This window comes from Rhinoderma darwinii, chromosome 2, assembly GCF_050947455.1.
Source record: "Rhinoderma darwinii isolate aRhiDar2 chromosome 2, aRhiDar2.hap1, whole genome shotgun sequence".
In the NCBI taxonomy this organism is placed as follows: Eukaryota; Metazoa; Chordata; class Amphibia; order Anura; family Rhinodermatidae; genus Rhinoderma; species Rhinoderma darwinii.
The window spans coordinates 426729068-426749563 of record NC_134688.1 but is presented as its reverse complement, the minus strand read 5'-3'; the positions used below and the strand labels follow the sequence as shown (position 1 = coordinate 426749563).

Sequence of the window (20496 nt, the reverse complement as noted above, 5' to 3'; positions counted from 1 at the left end):
TTACGTTATTTATCATCATTTTCATGAAAAATTAAGATGATAAAAGTTCTGGAGTGAATTTCAACGGTGGCCGTAAACATTAGATTGTTGGCCCAACCTTTGGCAGGAACAGTCCAATGTCTAAGGTGTATGGGGACCTCCTCAGATGATGCTGGAGAGAAGGTTCACGATGCTGGATTTCAATATGAACGATCCCTTTGTTCTCAGGGAAGATAAACCGCCACCAAAAGTGTCTGGCAGGGGCTTACTCCTCTCCACATTCTGAATACATGCCCGTCCAGCCGAGCCGGGACGTGTATGGAGGGATTAAGAGGAAGAACGGTCAGCCGACAGCTATCTAATGTGTACGGCCAGCCCAAGCTTTGTATTTGCATTATGTCATAGCCGGTAAAGTATGGAGCGGGCTCATGAGCGGAGCTTGTGACACTTTACTGCAATGGCTGGGATCAGAGATAACTAATGAAGGCCCCCAGGTCTGCCATACTTCTTAATCCCTTAATAGGAGCCGGTAAAAAAAGCAGTATACTGCAATTCATAAGTATTGCAGAATATTGTGCAAGAGCTAGTTCAAGCTCAGAACACGCCGACACAAAACACTTTTTTTTTTTTTTAAACAATTCGTTTTTTTCTTTGCAAAAGGAGTAAAACACAAAACCGAAAAAATTTGATATCGCCGTAATCGTATGAACCCGCAGAATTTAGAGTTAACATGCCATTTCTACAGCACGGTGAATGGAGTGAAAACAAAACCCAAACAAACAACTACACCCCACTAATAACTTTTTTCCAGTTTCCCAGTACGTTAGATTTATCGCCAGAAAAATGAAAAAAAGTTTTGGCTTCTGGTAGGTGGAGAGGAAAAAATAACGGCAAGGGGTTAATATGCTTTGTTTAAAATCCAGGTGGTTAGATTATAAAAACTGTCTTCGACACTCTTGTAGAAGACACAAGAGACAAGTGTGATGAATAAGTTACCTCCATGGAGATTAGCAGACAGGACAAATGGGTAAATCTTCAGCCAACTCATAACAGCCAACGTCTCAAGTTGCTGAGGGTCTGTGATTTGGAAGAACTGGTCAGGGAAGTTACGATTAAGATCATAATTGTTGCTGTTGTTTCTGCCAATAACTCCATCGCGGTCCCCTGCACAGAGAAGAGAACATGAACAATGTCAGCCAGTATTCTATAGTAATCTGGGAACGCTGATCCAGAGGCAGCTCACTGCAAAATCCACTGCTGGAAAATGAAAGAAGTTAAAGGGTAACTAAACGTTTAAAAAACTTTTGACATGTCATAGTGAAATGTCAGAAGTTTTGATTGATCGGTGGGGTCCCAGCACTGAGACCCCACCGATCGCTAAAACGAAGCGGCAAAAGTGCTCAGGTAAGCGATGTGCTGCTTACTTTCTGATCGGCTTTCTTCGTAAAGCAGAGCGAGGGGTGTCCGGACTCAGACTTACTATTGAGTTCGGACACCACTCAGAGGAAAGCTGATCAGAAATGAAGCAGAAGATTTTTCCAGCATATATGTCGGAGAAATTGCCTAACAATGACATTTGTCACCCATAGACTTTTAACCATACATCATAAACTCTCAGAACCCCTTTCATGATGCATCAGTTAAACGGATACTATTATAGTCGGAGAGTGACAAATGCCATTGTTGAGCATCCATTAAACGCATCCGTCAGACTAGTACGGCTACCATTTAACGGATAAGTCACAAAAATATGTTGAAAAGCTCATGACTTAACAGTTTAATGGATGCCATACAGTGGCATCTGTCATCCATAGGCTACCATGTGTGCAAAAAAAAAAAAAAAAAAAAAAAAACACCAAAACTTAGTCCACTACACTATTCCATAATATATAGTCCATGATAAATTAGGCCCATGGTGATGTGATGTACACACAGGTGCAGGGCTTATTACAGTATAGGTATCAGAGCCGTGACTTCTACCGATTCCATCACCTGTGTCCATCACATGATCACGGACAGAATTTTATCCACTGGAAGGAAACCATGAATGTTCCTACTGAATAACAACAAGCAGAGATCTTGAAAACCGTGAGGCATGAATACAGTAAGCACGTTAAAAATTGTATAACTTATACAAAAAAATATAACAGCTATTTGCTGAAACCGGACAACTCCTTTTAATAGTTTACCCAAGCAGAGTATAACAAGTTGATATGTGTGTCCGTAGAGGGGAAAAAACAGTCCTGTGATTCCAGCAGCCTCAGCACTAATTCCAGCAGTATCTAGGAGTATCCTAACAAGGTGGGGGTGGCAAATGTAATGTGAGCTAGCAAACCGACTGGGAAAGATGGAGAGGTCTGCAGCAAAAGTGGCTATGCTTTGAAGGGAAAGGTTCTGTACAGGATCTGAGAGCACTGACTTTAAAACAAACCTCCAGTGTTAAATAAATGAGATTTTCCCATCTAGTGCTGAGCCATTAATACTTTTTTTGTTTTTGTTTTTACCTTCTTGAGATTTCTCGTAGCCGTCAGGATTCATTGAGGGCATGATGTGTATTCTGGTAGTGTTGACCAATTGTGTGACTTCTGGGTCAGTTCCATAGTTCTTGCACAGATATTCAATGAGATTCAATAGCAGCTCTCTTCCCACCACTTCATTACCGTGCATGTTCCCAATGTATTTGAACTCTGGTTCACCTGCAATAATTTCAAGATTAGGTGTACATAATGGACAATGGTCACGGTGATCGATATATATATATATTTTATTTATTTTTTTATTTAATTTTCTCTGTCTCTCTTTCTCTGAAATCCTGAGGTTTTGTGGGATTACCATGCAAAGCCGACCTCCAGTGGAATCAAGTTTCTAGGTCTGCAATCCCCACCTGACAAATATTACCTGGCTCATGAACGTGTGGATTATCCGATATCGCCATCACATAAAGCTCTCGTGACTCCACAGACTTGCCAACGGAATAGAGATGTGTGATGCTGGCATATTCGCTGTTGTACTTCCTCAGGAATATCTCCATGTCAGAGTAGTGGTGATGGCGGAAGTCCTGGGGCTGGATTGGTTTGTGAACTGGAGGGATGTTCTCGGCTTTCAGTGTCACTGGAGGTTCAGTCACAGGTAGTGGAGCACTAGTAGTGTCCGGCGGATCATAGGCCTCAATGGATACTGAAGGATTGAGCTGGAAATCAAGCACGGCAGCTGGTCCTTCTTTTACTTCCACCTGAGTAATAGTCTGTGGCAGGTACCTAGGTGAAAGGACAGTTAGTTATCACGATATGTATATTAAAAATCAAGTAGCAAGTATCATTAAGAAATTAATGACACTCACATGAGCAGTGCTAACCAATCAGAGGGCAGGGCAGAGGGTCGCAGACTACCGAAGCACAGGATGCATTGGGAAGTCTGAGAAGTGTTGCTGCCAACTTAGGTGAAAGTAGAGGGGCCCGGGAAGTGGTGGCACAATAAGTGAAAGGGAGGGCACCAGGTACATTTACTATGAATTCCCTAGCTTGACTTTTTTTTTGGTGAAACTGGAGAGTCACTTTAATTTTGGGGTCTGGTTAGAATTAATTTAGTTCTACAATGGTTGTGAAACCTTAACAAGACGATATCTTTACGGTTAGCGTTGAGCTCGGACCTTCATCTGACAGAAGACCCAGGTAAAACACAGACTTAGAATACTCAACTAGTTTTATAGGATATGATATGCAGGTTAGTCGATGGTTTGTGATTAAGCAAAATATTGTTTTAGCATATAGAGTGTTCTCATGTAGTGGTCTAGGAGGCCGCAACTGTGCCTACATATGCCTCAGATTTCATACGCACGATATCTGATGGCATGCGCCGTCAGACTCTGTATGTATGTTCCCCTAGAAGCATTGCTTTTTGTAGAGAAGATCACTGTACATATGGAGTTTAACAGAGCCCATATGGCTCCATATATCCTCCTTGTTCGTCTCATCCCCTTTGCAACTGGGTGTTGAGGACCTGTGCAGGACTCCCCTCTCCAGAAAAATTGCTATGTTAGAAAGCATAGGGGTGAGAAATTAGCCCAAGGGTAATGGCTCTTCTGTCCTGCGTGGGTAAACCCGGCACCATAATGGGGGTCCCATTTTGATATTTGCTATGTTGCCCCGTATTATCCACTGATTATAGGACTACTCACCCGGTAACTGAAGCAGTGATGTTGTAGGACCCCGGAGCTAGCAATCTCTGGAAGTTTCCCAGATTCCCAGTGGTGAGATTATGTTTAATCCCGGATACAGATATAGTCACATTCTCAATCCCTTTTTGAGTAACAGTGTCTCTTACAAAGCCTCTGGCTCCAATGTGAACCTATAAACAAAACAGGAGACAACCAAATAAATAACAACATGTAACCGTATTGTCACCGCATAAAACGCTTTTAAAGAGGACCAGTCACCTCTCCTGACACGTCTGTTTAAATAATTGCATTCCCCATAAAACAACAATTCTGGAGCAGCTTTTCGTAAAATGCAGCATTGTGTCATTCCTCTGTTACTCCTCTTAGAAATGTATGAATAAATTGACAAACGGTTTTCAGTTGTGGGTGTGTCACTACAGTCTGACAGTCCAATCATGCTGCACTCTTTCCTGTATTTTCTGGGCAGATCTGCAACGGTGGCCCCTAATGGAGCCTTCAACGCAAATGTAAAAAGGCCCTAAAAACCCCAGCTATGCGTCAACAATATGTGACAAATACAATGTAACAAATAGTTGTATCTGATTTTAATAGTGTAGACTGATGTTTATCAGAAGATGATCTGCTTAATCTCACTCGGGAGGGAAACCACCCACATGGACATTGCTCTTAGGGGATAAACGCGGTGTAAACCTAGCCTATGTTTAGCGTGTATGTAAATAGCTACAAATAATGGATGCACACACACCTTGTGGTAATGTGCAGTGGGAACAAGTACCGCCTGACACAACAGCACACCTTTTTACCAAATATTACTACGGTTTTTGGTTTGAACAGGTTTTACCTGTGAGATGTGCAACCAAAAACAGATCCGAAAAAAATGCGGTAATTCATGTTAAAACCTCGTGTATATGCGCACGCTTACAAATACTAGTGACTATTTCAACCAAGCCCTTGTGTCATTATGTCAATCATTTCTTTAAAGTTAACACATTGTCACATAATTTGATGCGGTTTAACAATATATATTGGATAATTTATTCTTATATTACAGCCATATATGGATAGCTTTTGGTAGATTGTTTTAAAAGGCTATGTTCACCTCTCCAACCAACTATTATCTGTGTCCAAAGCTCCTATGCATCTCCATGGTAACAGACTACAAACAAATCTGAATCCTGCAGTTATACTATCCTCCATCTGTACCCAAATGTAGGTTAGTAAGAAGGAGGACATCAGAATACAAGTTTGCAGTCTGTTACCATAGATACGATACATAGGATCTGTAGACACCAAACAATAGGAAATTGTTGATCAAAACCATAAGCAAAGTTGCTTTATTTTTTGTTTTAGATGCTTTGAGATAAAAAAAATAAATAAAAATGTAGATGGGTTGAGTAGGTGGACCTTCCCTTTAAATCAGTGCACAGCAGCAGAAGATCCATTCACATCTACATAGGCCGGAAAAAGAAAGCACCACTAAGATTTTGTATATAAAAGTTCTTAGAATCTGGAACTTTGAGGTTCAGTAGTTTCCTTCTACAGTTCAGAAGACACTTGTAAGGTGACTGGCTAATGGTTAAAGTATCACCTGTGTTCCCAGCCTTCTCACAAAGGCTCGAATGACAAGTAACTCCGTCACAACAAAAGTGGCAGAAGACGTCGAACAGAATTTATTAGTCATAACCGGAATAATCAAAGAAAAACCTTACAGATGTTTCAGCACACAGCTAGTATAAGCGTTGAAAGACATTCCGCAAGACAGGAACGTAAAGAGGCACCGGAAGTCACTTACAGGAAAAGGTCAATGACACAATCCCAACTTCCCCAAGTGCTGAACTAAAGGAAATGTTTTCTTACTAGTGAGTGTACATGCAAGTGTTAATGCTGGACCTAGTAGCTGCAGATTTGTGAAAAAGCCTAATACAAGACCATGTACTACATACTGGATCATTGGTGCCCAAAGACTGCAGGAGTATACAGCAAACGTATACGGTAGGAATGTAGCCTGAGAAACCTGAGCGGGTCCCACTGAGCAAGAGGATGAGTTACAGAGATGATAGCAAATGACACAAACTACATTACTCTAGTGCAGGGGTCTACAACCTTTTTTGTACAGCAAGAAAAAAAAAAAGTAATGAAGAACCATGCAGGCCCGCTCGAGCGAGAGAGACACCCAGAGTTCAGTGCACATAAGGCAGCGCTGCATCAGGAGAGGGAAGAGTTCCAGGGAAACATGTGCCACGGATGCCACGGTTTGCTGACTCCAGCTCTAGTGTTTCACACTTCATTTGAGAAAAAAAGCCATATAGCATCTACGATGGTCTCACACAACGTTTTGTTTAGAAAAAAAAAAAAGCTATAGAGCCGCTTGAAGATCATGGAAGAGAACTGCATAACTGGCAATTGTCTAATGTGATGTTGTGATTAGAATTCCAGTTGTAGATCGGTGAGGATCCCTGCACACAGATCAAGAGAACAAAGGGGCAGAATTTTATTTGGCATTTTCTCTACACATTGCCGCTGCCATACGGACGTGCAGAGAACTGCCTGTCAGCTCCATTCAAGTGAATAGGGATGAGTTGCAGTACCTGCACAGCTGCTGGAGGGCAGTGGTGCTGTGCAGGGAAAACATCACAAGGGGCCATGGGGCTCCTCAGGGCGTGGCAGCCCCTTAATCCTGGTAATCAGATAGGGTCACAGCAGTCAAGTCCCTTCCAATCAACAAGTAACGGCATAATCCTGCGATATGTAATTACTGAAATACGTGGAACGTTCTGGTAACATACTAAAATCCGCTGCATTTTACCCTGAAGACCCAACAGTATAACGCAAACTGCAGTTTGCTAAGCATTACAGTTGGCAACCTGGCTTACACAGAACACTGAGAAATATGGGTTTTTACACATAAAAATTGACACACTTTAATCAAACACGGTAAACATTTGCATTGTGGTTAAAAATGTATTTTGTCCTGTTGAGGTGACTGCTAGGTGTAAACAAGTGTTATTTCCTATTTTCAGGATAGATATAAATGGCCGCCCACTGTAAGGCTATGTTCACACAGAGTTTTTTGCAGGCGGAATTTCTGCCTCAAAATTCCGTTTGGAATTGCACGCCGATTTTCGCTGCTTTTTTGTGGCGTTTTTCATCCGCGGCAATTGAGCGCCGCGGGCATAAAACACCACGAAATATGCTTTCTCTGCCTCCCATTGAAGTCAAAGGGAGGTCAGAGGCGTAAACGCCCGAAGATAGGTCATGTCCCTTCTTTCTCCAGCGAGGTGGTTTTACCGCTCGCAGGAGAAACCCGCCCCCGTCTCCCATTGAAATCAACGGGAGGCATTTTCGGGCCGTTTTTGACGTTTTGCGGAGCGGTTTCCGCGTCAAAAAACTCTGAACATAGCCTTAGACTGCCATTGCGGATAGTTATTGAAAGTAAATTTTGTTGGAAAAGTCGGGTCTGTTAGGTTACAATGCATCGCACCGGCATAGTAGTGAAGGAAGAAGTCCAGTTATCTGTAATACACAAGTCAGGCTAAGAATACATCTTGGCGACCCATTATAACTATCACAAGATGTCTTTTGAGCAGTAACTCAGAACAAACAACACTGAAATACTGAAAGGTAAAACACAATAAAGAGAAAAAACATGGTTACCATTTCCATGAACTTGATAAGTGACTCTCGGTTATAGTCCCATTCTTGAGCCAATTCAGATGCCACTGGGTACTTGCAGCAGGACAGTTCAAATGTGACTTCCAGGCAGTTTCCCCATACGTAATTGTAATCCTGCATCCCACCTGTAGAGGGCAGAAAACACAAAACATAGAACTTACAATGTAAATAGAATGTTCACGATCCTATATTGTAGATGTAATGTAGGGCCACCTGTACCAAGACACTGGCCTAGTTGCCACCATCAACTAAAAGCTTCTTTTTTTTTTTTTACAGCGGAGAATGACTGGTTGGTTGCTATGACCAACAAGGCCACTTATTTGTTGGAGTGTTTATTCAGGAATCCTATTAGAAAGGACACACAACTTACAAAAGGGTATTCTAGTTCTTTAAGGGAATAGAATTACACACAGTAGTAGTACACAGACCTACACGGCTATATTACTGAGGACTAATAATTTCATCAATCATTATCCAATTACGTAATATTATAAATGTACAACCTACTAGTTATATGCTCAGCAACTCATAAAAAGGTAAAACGCACTACCCATTACTATTACATTATGTGCTAGCCCAATAAAAAAAAAAAAAAAAAAAGTAACATTTATGCACACTTTATGGTGGCTTCTAGTGACTTTTTCTTGCAAATTGGTTACTACAGCAGTAGTCTCCATTAAAGGAGTGCATTTTGTCAAATCTCCCAATGGTCCTGGGTCAGCAAATACAGGTGAACCCAATGGTGGAGCAGGGAGCCATCAGATCTCTGCTCCACCATTCACTATGTAACTCCAGGTGTGAGGGGCTCGGTGCAGACAGGCACGGTGCAGTGAAGTTATTGCGCCGGTCTGCACCGAGCCACCCAGAGCTTAAACCGGAGGAGCAGAGGGATCTCTTCCACTTGTCGTGGGAATAGGTTAGGTGAGTATTTTATTTCTATTGGTCCCCATGGAGGCATTACACTGCATGGGGGCATTATACTGTGTGATGGGCACTATGGGGGCATTATACTGTGGAGAGGCACTAAGAGTATGATACTGTGGGGGCTGAACTGGGTGTGTATGGGCAGGGGGTTAGAGGCGTGGAAAACAATATTGCAGCGCATTAGTGGTCCCTCTTTACCGTACTTAGAAGTTGGGAGGTATGCATTTTGGAGCCAAAGACATTGATGGAAAGACCCAGTTATACAAAAACACTAGGGGGAAAAAACAAACTAGGCCAAAAAATAAATTTGAGTGGGTAGGTTAGCTCTTTGCAGGAGGCTCCATAGCAAACACTTAGATAGGGCCCCCTTCTCTTGATGGTTAACACCACCACACCACTAACCAACTGGGAGAGGAGGACGGTGCTTGTTTGCACCTTATCTCATATACAGGATACTTGGGGCAATTTCTTACATGCTGGTTTGCTTTTACTGTAGGACCTAGGGATCGACACCCTTTAAAATAAGGGACACCGGCAACTTCGCCAGAGACCCCTCTTCTCCAGCGGGGGGGGGGGGGGCAGAATGTTGCGTACACCCTTGCCACGCAGTATCACCATTACAACAAACAGGCAGCAGTGCGGCTTTTTGAAAAGGCAGACAGATGGAAAAGTTTGGAGAGAATGTTGTAGCAGCATTCTTCTCACCAATCTATACAGGGTCTAAAATATAATCTGCACCTTAAAAAGAAAACCGCAATAATGTGTACAAGAGTCTACATGCAAAAATTGTCCTTTAGGCTGGGATTCCACACAGCGTTTTGATTGTGTTTTACTGCAGTTTTGTATCGATTTTCATGTACTTATTAACTGCTGTAACAAATGGATCGTAAAAGCCACATGCATTTACCGCGGATCGCCAGCGTTTTGCAATGCGGTATTCAGTATTGCAGTTGAAGAGCATTAGGGTAAAACAACATGGCGTTTGTTCTAACCAAAACACGCTGCAGTCAGATGTGAGCTTATAGTCCATAGGGAAGTATAAAAACGTGCTATAACCTAGTTTTTTTAGGTGGGATATAAAAATGGTCTTGCGTTTTTGGGTCAGTGGCGTCTTTTCAAAATTGCAGCAGGGCTCTTACGAATTCCTCCAGCAAGTAATGGCATTTTCTCCCATAGACCTCCATAGGTTTTTATTAATTTCTTTGCCTCTTAAAAAAACAAAACGCTACTCACATTGATCCTTTTTTGATGACGGGGGTTTTTTTTTTTGGTTTTTTTTCAGGATATCGATCAGAAAGGGGTTAACTTGATTCACTTATGATATGAATGTTTAGTGACATATGTTAATTTCCTAATATCTGCACAATTTTACCAAGAACAAAACCCCCTCATTTTCTATGTACATATATTTTCATGCTCCAATCTGCTGTGACAATTGACAATGCTCCATAGATTCCCATAGACAGATGTTCACAATCCACACAGCATCCCATTGTATCTTCCACATAATGGACAATTGTTTACAGAAAACAGTGGATAGTTAACATTTTAGTATCAGGACATATCCATCCATGCTGGTGGGCAAACCACGCACGCCAAACAAAATCAGCAATGAATTGGGTATTAATTAGTCCAGTTTTGTAAACCGCACACAACCACAAATCAATGGGGACACGGGAAAGTCAATACGTTGTCGCTTCGCTACATGAATCCGCACTGTCAAACATTTGGAAGCTTAGGTAAAGTTTACATGTGGTGCCAACATTATCTAGGGCAGATCTGTGACAGCAAACACACTGAATGAGGCCACATCTCGTCACTACAACATCACACATGTAACATTGTCGAGGGAGACAGCCAAAATAAATATTGGCACCAATGTGGTAATAGCCTTTACTATTTACTTTATAATTACGATTGGGGGAAAAAAATAAAAAATATCCTGTCCTTGGTATAAAGACATAAGGCTTTTATTTAGCAGGTGGCATATAGACAGATCACATCCTCATGTATCTCAGCTCTATGGACGATGACGCTGTATTTACCTACATATTGCAGAGCGCCAATGGGCTGAAATCACCAAGTCAGCTGACCGCAACACTCAAACCATGCCTTCCACATGTGCAGAAGGCAGCAACGCACATTGGGATTCAAAATCAGGAGTGCATCTCCGGTCCCCATAGCACCCGACCATCCACAGTTGATGATACGGTCAGGGCTACGAGCAACTAATATCACCATGTTGCTGTAAAATTGGACACCTCTTTACTTATATACATAGATCTAGTTACCTACATAAACAGTTGAGTAACTTTGTGAATACATTGCACTAATTCTGTTTTACTAATCCGGAGTTAGATTCCATTATAGTCCAGAGCTGCATTCACAATTTTGCAGTCTTCAGAGCCAAAATTCCCCAGTATTTCTGGCTTGCTCAGTGTCTACAAAGTGTTGTCTATTCATCAGTGTACAGTAATCTCCCCCTGGATTATAGTAGCTCAGATAAGGACAAGCTTGTCTACTGGTTTCAATATCAAACAGCAGAATTGTGAATGCAGCTCTGGACTATAATATCGACTGCAGCTTATGTCAAGGATAAGATAAAATTCCATAAACTTTATTATGCAGTCGAGTCACATTATTATGACCACCTCCTACTTTCGCCGTCGGCAGCGTGTAGCCCATGTTGGAAGTGATGTGTCGTGGGCTGGCTTGGTGGGTATATAAAGTGTGAGATAGGCTGTCTGAACACATATCACTCGTTATTGCAATGGGTAAAAGGGGCGATTTACCAGAGTTGCAAAAAGGGATGATTATTGGCTTTCAGGGCAAGGGTGGCAGTACTTCTCAAACAGCGCAGTTTGTGAACTGTTCCCGTACTGCTGTGGTGAAAGTGTATCGTGAGTAGACAAATGGCCCCATTGGGAATAACCGATGTGGAAACTGCGGAACACCACGTGCCATTGATGAGAGGTGAACGTCGGCTACGAAGGTGCGCGAGGGCCGAACGACAAGCTACAGTGGAGCAGCTCGCCATGAAAGTCAACCAGGGGGCTACCAGACATGTCTAAAACAGTTCAGCGAACACTACTGCGCATGGGGCTCCGAAGAAGACGGATAGTCACTGCTCCTCTGCTAACAAAGGTGCATTGGACAAAAAGGCTTCAATTTGCACGGTGGTATTGGATTTGGACCACTGATTGGTAAAGGGTTGCCTTCTCCAACGAATCACGTTTTCTGCTTCATCAGACAGATAGACGTTGGCGTGTCAGGCGAGAAACAGAGAACAAACACCCTGCAAACATTGCTGGAAGAACACAAGATGGTGGCGGCAGCGTTATGGACTGGGGAATTTTTTCATGGCATTCTCTGGGCCCACTCATCCATGTGGAAGGCACTCAACCGATTTGGGTACAAATCCATCGTTGCAGATCACATCCACCCCTACATACGGTTAGTCTTCCCTGGGCAGATGGAATTTTCCAGCAAGACAATGCGACATGTCAAATGGCTAGAAATGTCAGACAGTGGTTGGAAGAGCACGGCCAAGACATCCAGGTACTCCCCTGGCCCCCTAATTTGCCAGACTTGAACTCAATTCAGCATCTGTGGGACTTGGATCGTCTGGTTCGCTCTATGGATCCTCACCCACACAACCTCCAGAAAATGTGGGATGTACTGCAGTCAGCATGGCTCCAGATACCGGCGACAACCTACCAGCACCTTGAGTCACTCCCAGCCCGTCTAGCTGCTGCCAGTGTTGCACACGGTGGTTACTCTGGATATTAGCTGGTGGTCTTAATAATGTGACTCGACTGTGTATATAAACTGGTATCTTTAAAAGGTTTTTTTCTGATGCCATAATCACATCAGGTGACGTTTCATCCCTTGTGCATAGGCCTATTGTATATGTGGATGCAAATGCAACTCACCGCTGGAGATAAAAACAGCTTATTCTCAAGTGTTCCATCAGTTGACCCCCAAAGAATCAGCTTATTGCCAAGACAGTAGCTTGTCCTACTTGGACAACACCTTTAGGCCTTTTCCACACAAGGTTTTTGTTCTGTTTTTGAAAAAAAAAATCTTATAAAACAGCAGCAGCTCGAAGAGGTTTTTTAAAAAAATTTTTAGGCCCTATTCACACGGCACCTTCTTGCCCCGGTTATTGCTGCACTTTTCGCCCATGGCAATTGAGGACCACAAGCAAAAAACACAGCGAAAAACGCATTTCCTGCCTCCCATTGATGTCAATGGGAGTTCAGAGGCAGAACCGTGGCAAGAAAGAACATGCCACTTTTTTCCTACAGTTAGAATCCGCTCTGGGAAGAAAGCGTCTCCGCCTCCATTGAAATCAATGTGAAATAGATTTGGCAGTTTTTTGGTGCCGATTCAGACGCGGTTTCCAAATCAAAATTAGGCCTTAAACTTATGTAATTTTGTACATGGATATTGTACAGGTGTTTAACGTTTTAAAAAAAATCGACAAGCATGTGGCGAAGAACCGTAGATAGAAGAAAAAACCACTGACCCCCAAAAACGCAACAAAAACACTATGGGGAGTTTTATTAATACAGTCTTAAAGGGAACCGATCAGGTCCATTTTGTGACCCAAAGCACACTACCATGTAAAAATAATGAAACATCACTCCTTCCCATTTACAGTTTTACAAGTATGCCCCTTGCCTTTGATAATCGCAATAAAACTTTTCCTGTGTCGTATGTAAATTTGCACTTTGGAACGCCCTGCAAACTCCTGGCATAGGCACAGAGGCAGTGCCCGGGGTATTCATGTGTCTGGAAGGAAACTCCGCCTCCATCTAGTTGATCAACACTCCCGCCTCCAGGATGTGCTCAATGACATGACGTGCATGTGCCGTGCTCATGTGTAGCCAGCATGACTTCATATCCCTACTTTCCACTTCAATGGGAGAAGGCTGTTAGGGTATGTTCACACGCACTATTTATGGACGTAATTCAGGGGTTTTATGCCTGGAATTACGGCCGAAAATACGGCTTGAAAGCGTCGGCAAACATCTGCCCATTCATTTGAATGGGTTTTACGATGTTCTGTGCAGACGGTCATTTTTTTTACGCGCCGCTGTCAAAAGACGGCGCGCAAAAAAAAAAAAAAAAAAAAGACGCCAGCGTCAAAGAAGTGCCTGTCACTTCTTGGGACGTAATTGGAGCAGTTTTCCATTGACACAATGGAAAAACAGCTGCAATTACGTCCGTAATGGACGCTGTGAAAAACGCCTGCACATGCCATTACGTCTGAAATTCAGGAGCTGGTTTCTCCTGAAAACAGCTCCGTAATTTCAGGCGTATCTGACGTGTACGTGTGAACATACCCTAATACGGTCAACTGCCGCTACAAGTGTGTCAGCGGTTCACAGTACAAGCAGTAAAGGAAATTAAGTACGAGCACTGCGGCCCCTTCAAAACAGCCGATTGGCGAGAAGTGCTTCCGTGTGCTGCGCGTGATTTTCACGCACCCATTGAGTTCAATGGGTGCGTGATGCACGAAAAACGCCCAAGTATAGGACATGACGTGAGTTTTACGCAGCGGACACACGCTGTGGAATGTCTGAACAGCCCCATTGACTAACAGAGGGCCGTGCGACGTGCGTCATTTTCACGTGCGTCGCAGTGTTTTAACCCCCACTCAAAACCGTATGTAGAGTATTTTAGATTTTACAAGACTTTAAACATCTGGTTGCACTAAAAAAAAAAAAAAAAAATGGCAAGAAAAACGCATCAAAATGCTGTGTGTGAATATTGCCTTAAAGAGGTTCTCCCATCTAAATATATGCTTAGGCCTCACGTACATGTTTTTTGCGGACACAATTCACCCGCAAATCTGTGGGTGAACTGCGGTCCCATTAATTTCTATGGGCCCATGCATTGCCCGGCAGCCTGGACCGCAACGAGATAGGACATGTTTTATTACGGCCGCATTTTGTGATCCAGGTTAATTGAAATGAATGCACATAGCCATGTGCACGGTCCGTGATTTGTGGGCGGCCCGCGGATGACATCAGCGGTTGTCCGAGCCGCAAACTCACACCAATACGGTCGTATGCATTGGCCCTTAGAATAATCTGGTAATACCACAACCCAACCTATAGTGACTAGAATGTCTCAGCTAATAGGACAGGGTGCAGACACTAAAGGCTTATTCACACGAACGTATGTCAAATCGGGACTGAAAAACTCCAGTTTCTCATTGCCGATTTGCATCCGTGCCGGACTATTTCACAGATTCTCATAGAATTGAGTATCGAAAGATTCATGAAAACTGGCAAAAAAATTAAAACAACGGCTGTGTGAACAGCTGTGCCCCATAGAAGTACATTGTGGGACTACCGTTAAAAAGAAAAAAAAAAAAAACGTCACACGGCCAATTAAATCGCTTATGTGAATAACCTCTTACAAGTTGCAGTGTGAAGCTCTACTTTATGGTCATTGTACACAGCAATACATTCATACGAGCCTGGATCTATGAAAAACGCTCCGATGAGTAAAGGAAAACTACAGAGTAAAGTAGAAACGATGATAAAACTATTATTATTAGTCTGGATCTGGTATTTCTTCCCTGCACCCAAACACCAGTAATCTTCGAGAATTTTCCATGTAGGGGAGGGAAGTATCATGGTGAAGTTTTTGATGAATGGAAGGGTTTTTATTTTATTTATTTCTTTAAATAATGAAAACCTTCCTAATTGTAGAAAATCTGTATGTAGATTAAGGTTATTGGAACGGTGCGAAACCACAGGAACATTACTGGACTTCTGATGCACAGCGAACAGCGTACAAATACAAATGGATAATCTTAATCTTGGGCGCCTGGTACGAAATTCTCTGTAGTAAAGTTAATCAGTGATGAAGGCGGCGGTGCGATCTTAATAGTCCTGACGGGACTGGTGCAGAATAAGGTTTCTATGACGTCCAGGGTTGTTTTATACTGTATCCTCGTAACCTTGGACTATGTTTACTGATTATATCTGAGCCCAGACAAAGGGTAATCCTCTGTACCAGGCAAATTAATGTACATTATTAATTTACAGCATGCCAGGACTACTAATATTTACCCATGAAATCTAGAATACTCGCGAATGTCACTGCAAGTAATTCCATCTGCCTTCAAACATTCACGTCGCCACCATTTTGCTTTGCTTTGTATATATTTGGTGGACATCCCCAACATCCCCCCTCCCTTCCTCCTCTATCCATTGACCACACAATTGTTATGTAACTGGTTTCTAGTATGGCGGATACTACATTTTATTATTTTTGTCCAAAGTCTGACATCCGCTATTTTGCTCCTTCCTCAGAAATAACCGTTTCATTCAGCTTTTTGTCTAGATATTGCTGTTACATACTTGTTATGGCGCCCCCTGGTGTTTTTAACCCTCTCCAAACGGCCGAATCGCAGTCCTACGTCCATATCTTCTTTAATACAATCGGTGGAGTGATTTCTGCTATTGTGAAGGTCCGCTAATAAGAATCGGCGCACTAGAAGCGGCTAGACCGATTAGGTGCATGTTCTGAGAATCACACCACCACCAGTGGGCGCCATAACAAATATGTAACAGCAATATCTAGACAGGAGTGTTTTTTTTATTTTAAATGTTTTTTATTCCAATTTAAAGAGTTATCTTTTTATATGGTCGAATAGATCATGTCATATTTAATCACAGGTCAACCCCTTTAACCTGCATCAGAAATGAGAAAGGTACGACTGCTTCGTTAGCGGTCGCTGAGCACTTCATTCAGCCGCAATCTGAAGTCTGAGGCGAAGTTCACACTTGCGTTGTATAATCCGTTATTCTGATCAGTTTTTATCCTTATTCTGATCTAAAAAAACTGATCAATTAAAAATCCCATTAAAGTCAAAATAACGGATGCAAACGAATTACAAGCCGTTTGTATCCGTTTTACATGGATTCCAATGATAAAAATAACCCACCTGTTAGACATTTGCTTTTTGAACGGAGTAAAAGTCCTGTACTCTGCACTTCTAATATCTCAATTTAAAAAAACGGATGACTAACATAACATATGCTAACTGATGGGATTTTTTACTGATCAGAATAAGATCTAAAAACAGATCAGATTAACAGATTATATAACGCAAGTGTGAATTTAGCCTAAGGCCAGTTTTAAACACTGCCATGTAAGCGTAGAAAGACCACGACAGAGAAATGTGATCTAAAACACACGTATCCGTACCGGAGGCAGAAACACTATGAAAGAAACACGCGTTTTACTTCATAAACTAAGTAAACAATTTTGATGCTAAAATAAATATATATACGGGAAGGATATATTCAAACACAAAGCAGAAAAGGTGACCTTTACACTTATCCACCCATTATGTACACCCGGGTACCATCCCCTCCTGTATACTTTACGCTTTTATCATGGCCAAACAAAACTTGTTACATTGCCATTTACAAGGTAAGAAGGATTTGTGTACGAAGCATTTCTAGATAATAGAAAGATCAGATAAATCCACTATGGCTAGACAACGTCTATAGGGTCCTTTTACACCTGCAGATGTGTTTAAATGAGCGCCAATCGATGATATAGAGAGTGGTTAACGTATTTAACTAAAAACGCAGCGTTTTTCATGCGTTGCAGTTCCGCGTGCCATCAGTGTGTGTGTGTGTGTGTTATCAGTGTGTGTTCCGTGTGGCATCAGTGTGTGCGTGTGTGTGGCATGTGTGTGTTCCGTGTGGCATCAGTGTGTGTGTGTGGCATGTGTGTGTTCCGTGTGGCATGTGTGTGTGTTCGTGTGGCATCAGTGTGTGTGTGTGTGTGTGTGTGTGTGTGTGTGTGTGTGTTCCGTGTGGCATCAGTGTGTGTTCCGTGTGCCATCAGTGTGTGTGTGCGTGTGTGTTCCGTGTGCCATCAGTGTGTGTGTGTGTGTGTGTGTGTGTGTGTGTGTGTGTGTGTTCCGTGTGGCATCAGTGTGCCATCAGAGTGTGAGTGTGTGTGTTCCGTGTGGCATCAGTGTGTGTGTTCCATGTGTGTGTGTGTGTGTGTGTGTTCCATGTGCCATCAGTGTGTGTGTGTTCCGTGTGGCATGTGTGTGTGTGTGTATGTGTGTTTGTGTTCCGTGTGCGTGTCCCATGTGCCATCAGTGTGTGTGTGTGTTCCGTGTGGCATGTGTGTGTGTGTGTATGTGTGTTTGTGTTCCGTGTGCGTGTCCCATGTGCCATCAGTGTGTGTGTGTGTGTGTGTGTGTGTGTGTGTGTGTGTGTGTTCCGTGTGCCATCAGTGTGTGTGTGTGTGTGTGTTTCGTGTGCCATCAGTGTGTGTGTGTGTGTGTGTGTTTCGTGTGCCATCAGTGTGTGTGTGTGTGTGTGTGTGTGTGTGTGTTTCGTGTGGCATGTGTGTGTGTGTGTTTCGTGTGGCATGTGTGTGTGTGTGTGTGTGTGTGGCATGTGTGTGTGTGTGTGTGTGTGTGTGTGTGGCATGTGTGTGTGTGTGTGTGTGTGTGTGTGTGTGTGTGCGCGCGTGCGCCGTGTGTGTGTGTGTGCGCGCGCGCGCCGTGTGTGTGTGTGTGCGCGCGCGCGCCGTGTGTGTGCGCGCGCGCGCGCAGTGTGCGTGCGTGCGCTCCGTGTGCCATCGGTTTTTCAGGTCCGTGTTGGTGCACATTTATTTATTTTCTCTGCATTTCTTTAGTAAGAGTTGCGTGAAACACAGACAGCACACGGGTGACGTCTGTGTGCAGTCTGTGATTTTTCACGCACCCAGTCTTCAATGGGTGCGTGATCCGCAAAAACGGACCAAAACAGGCATGCAGTGAGTTTCATGCAAAGGAAACACTGCGCGAAAAATCACGCATGTCTGAATAGACGAATTGAGTGGCATAGCTCCGGGTGCGGTCTGAGGTTTTCACGCATAGCACACAGAAGTATACAACGTTCGTCTGAATAAGGCCTAAGGCCAATGCTGGTTGTGCAATCCTTAAACATGTGAACGGTGGCCAATGATTGCAAACTTTTAGTTGGATATTACAAAGTTTTACATGATAATCGCCTCATGTAAAAGGCCTATTACTCCTGAGACTGCATGCAAGAGGTTAAATAAGGTAGGAAGACAACACACAAACGTCATTTTATACTGGGCACTAGAAATGCGAATGTCACAATTAAAGGGGTTATCAGGGAAGTTACTTTTTTAGTAGGGGCTACAAATAAAACAAATCAAAAAAGCAATACCTACCTATCCTTGCCCCCGGCGATCCAGCGCTGAGGCACCGGTGGCACTCCGGGTGATTACTTACATGCACATGACATGTAACCGCTGCAGCCAGAGAGCTCAGTGGTCATATGTTGTATTTCTGGCATTATGTCAGAAATACGATTTGTCGCCACAGAGTCCTGCTGAGCCCTCTGATTGGCAGTAGCATATACATGCCACGTGCATGTAAATAATCACCGGGAATGCCACCGGTGCCTCAGTGCTGGATCGCCGGGGGCAAGGAAAGGTAGGTATTGCTTTTTTTATTTATTTCATTTGCGGCCCTTACTAAAACATTTTATTGCTTCCCGGATAACCGTTAACAGAATACAGCAACAAGAACAAAAATTAGGGCGAGGACTTAGGGGCCAAGTATTCTAAGGAAATGTCATACCATGTCAGAGGTGATATTCCACTTTCAAAATCTTACGGACTTGTGGCCTCATGCACACGTTCGTTGCCAAATACATAGCCGTCAATCACGGATCCGCAAAACACGGAACGCACACGGATGGCTTCAGTGTGCGGTCCATTGTTTTATCGGATAAAATAGAAAGGCAGAGACTGATCCGCAAAAAATGGACAGGAGTAGGACATGTTCTATTTTTCATGGAACGGACGCATGGAACCATTAAAATAACAGAAGTGTGCATGGCCCCATGGAAATGAATGGGTCAGTGTGCTATTCGTTAAAAAAACAGATAGCACACTGAAGCATTTCACTGAAGTGCGCTTGAGGCCTAATGCCTCATGCACACGACTGTTGTGCCACTCAGGCCGTTTTTGACGGCATCCAAGTGGCACCCGATAGTCTTCACGGATCCATTCACTTTAGCTGGTGAATCGGGTCCATGAAAAATGGTCCGAGTCTCCGATCAGAGGAAAGGTAGACCATATCCTATCGTTCCTCGGATCACTGACGGAACTCGGATGGCACACACGGTCGTGTGCATGTGGCGTTAGGACTCATGCACACAACAGTGTTCGGTCTGTGATATACGGACCGCATGTTGGCTGCATTTCCCGGACCGAAGACAGTTAAGGGAGCCGGGCTACTAGCATTAGTTATGTATGACGCTGTGAGTCACTGCCTCCCCACGGGAATACTGTCCCATACTGAAAAGCTTATCTACCAAAAAAAACCACATGCTATAAAACGCAACAAAAACACATCATGCAAACAGTCTAATAGCTTTGTCTCTCCTCAGGTCTCAGTCGGACATGAGACGGGAGGAGCGACAGGAGTTTATACAGCACAGACCCTGGGAAAATTTGTTACTGCGTCAGTTTTCCTGTGCGTGCCATAATTTATTGTCATCGTGATCATGTTATTGGGACCTGAACCATTTAGGTCCCAATGATGTGACCAGGACCAGAGGCTGTTAGTAACATGCAGATCGGGGTGTTGGGGCTGCTGGGCGGGACACACATCAGCAAAAGAACGGACAGATCTACGTTGGTTCTGCAAAATGGCAAGAAAATGTGGGCGCATATTT

General features: G+C 43.3%; 1 protein-coding gene across 1 annotated transcript in view; it reads right to left on the bottom strand.

Annotated features, from left to right (window-relative positions):
- Positions 1 to 20496, bottom strand: part of CPD (carboxypeptidase D) — a 73750-nt gene that overhangs the window by 34781 nt on the left and 18473 nt on the right. The window contains exons 3-7 of the mRNA XM_075854343.1: positions 7811 to 7953; positions 4157 to 4326; positions 2878 to 3236; positions 2484 to 2675; positions 976 to 1143 (exon numbers count right to left, since the gene is read on the bottom strand). Coding sequence (XP_075710458.1) covers positions 976 to 1143; positions 2484 to 2675; positions 2878 to 3236; positions 4157 to 4326; positions 7811 to 7953 — 1032 coding nt within the window. The remainder of the gene's footprint in view (positions 1 to 975; positions 1144 to 2483; positions 2676 to 2877; positions 3237 to 4156; positions 4327 to 7810; positions 7954 to 20496) is intronic.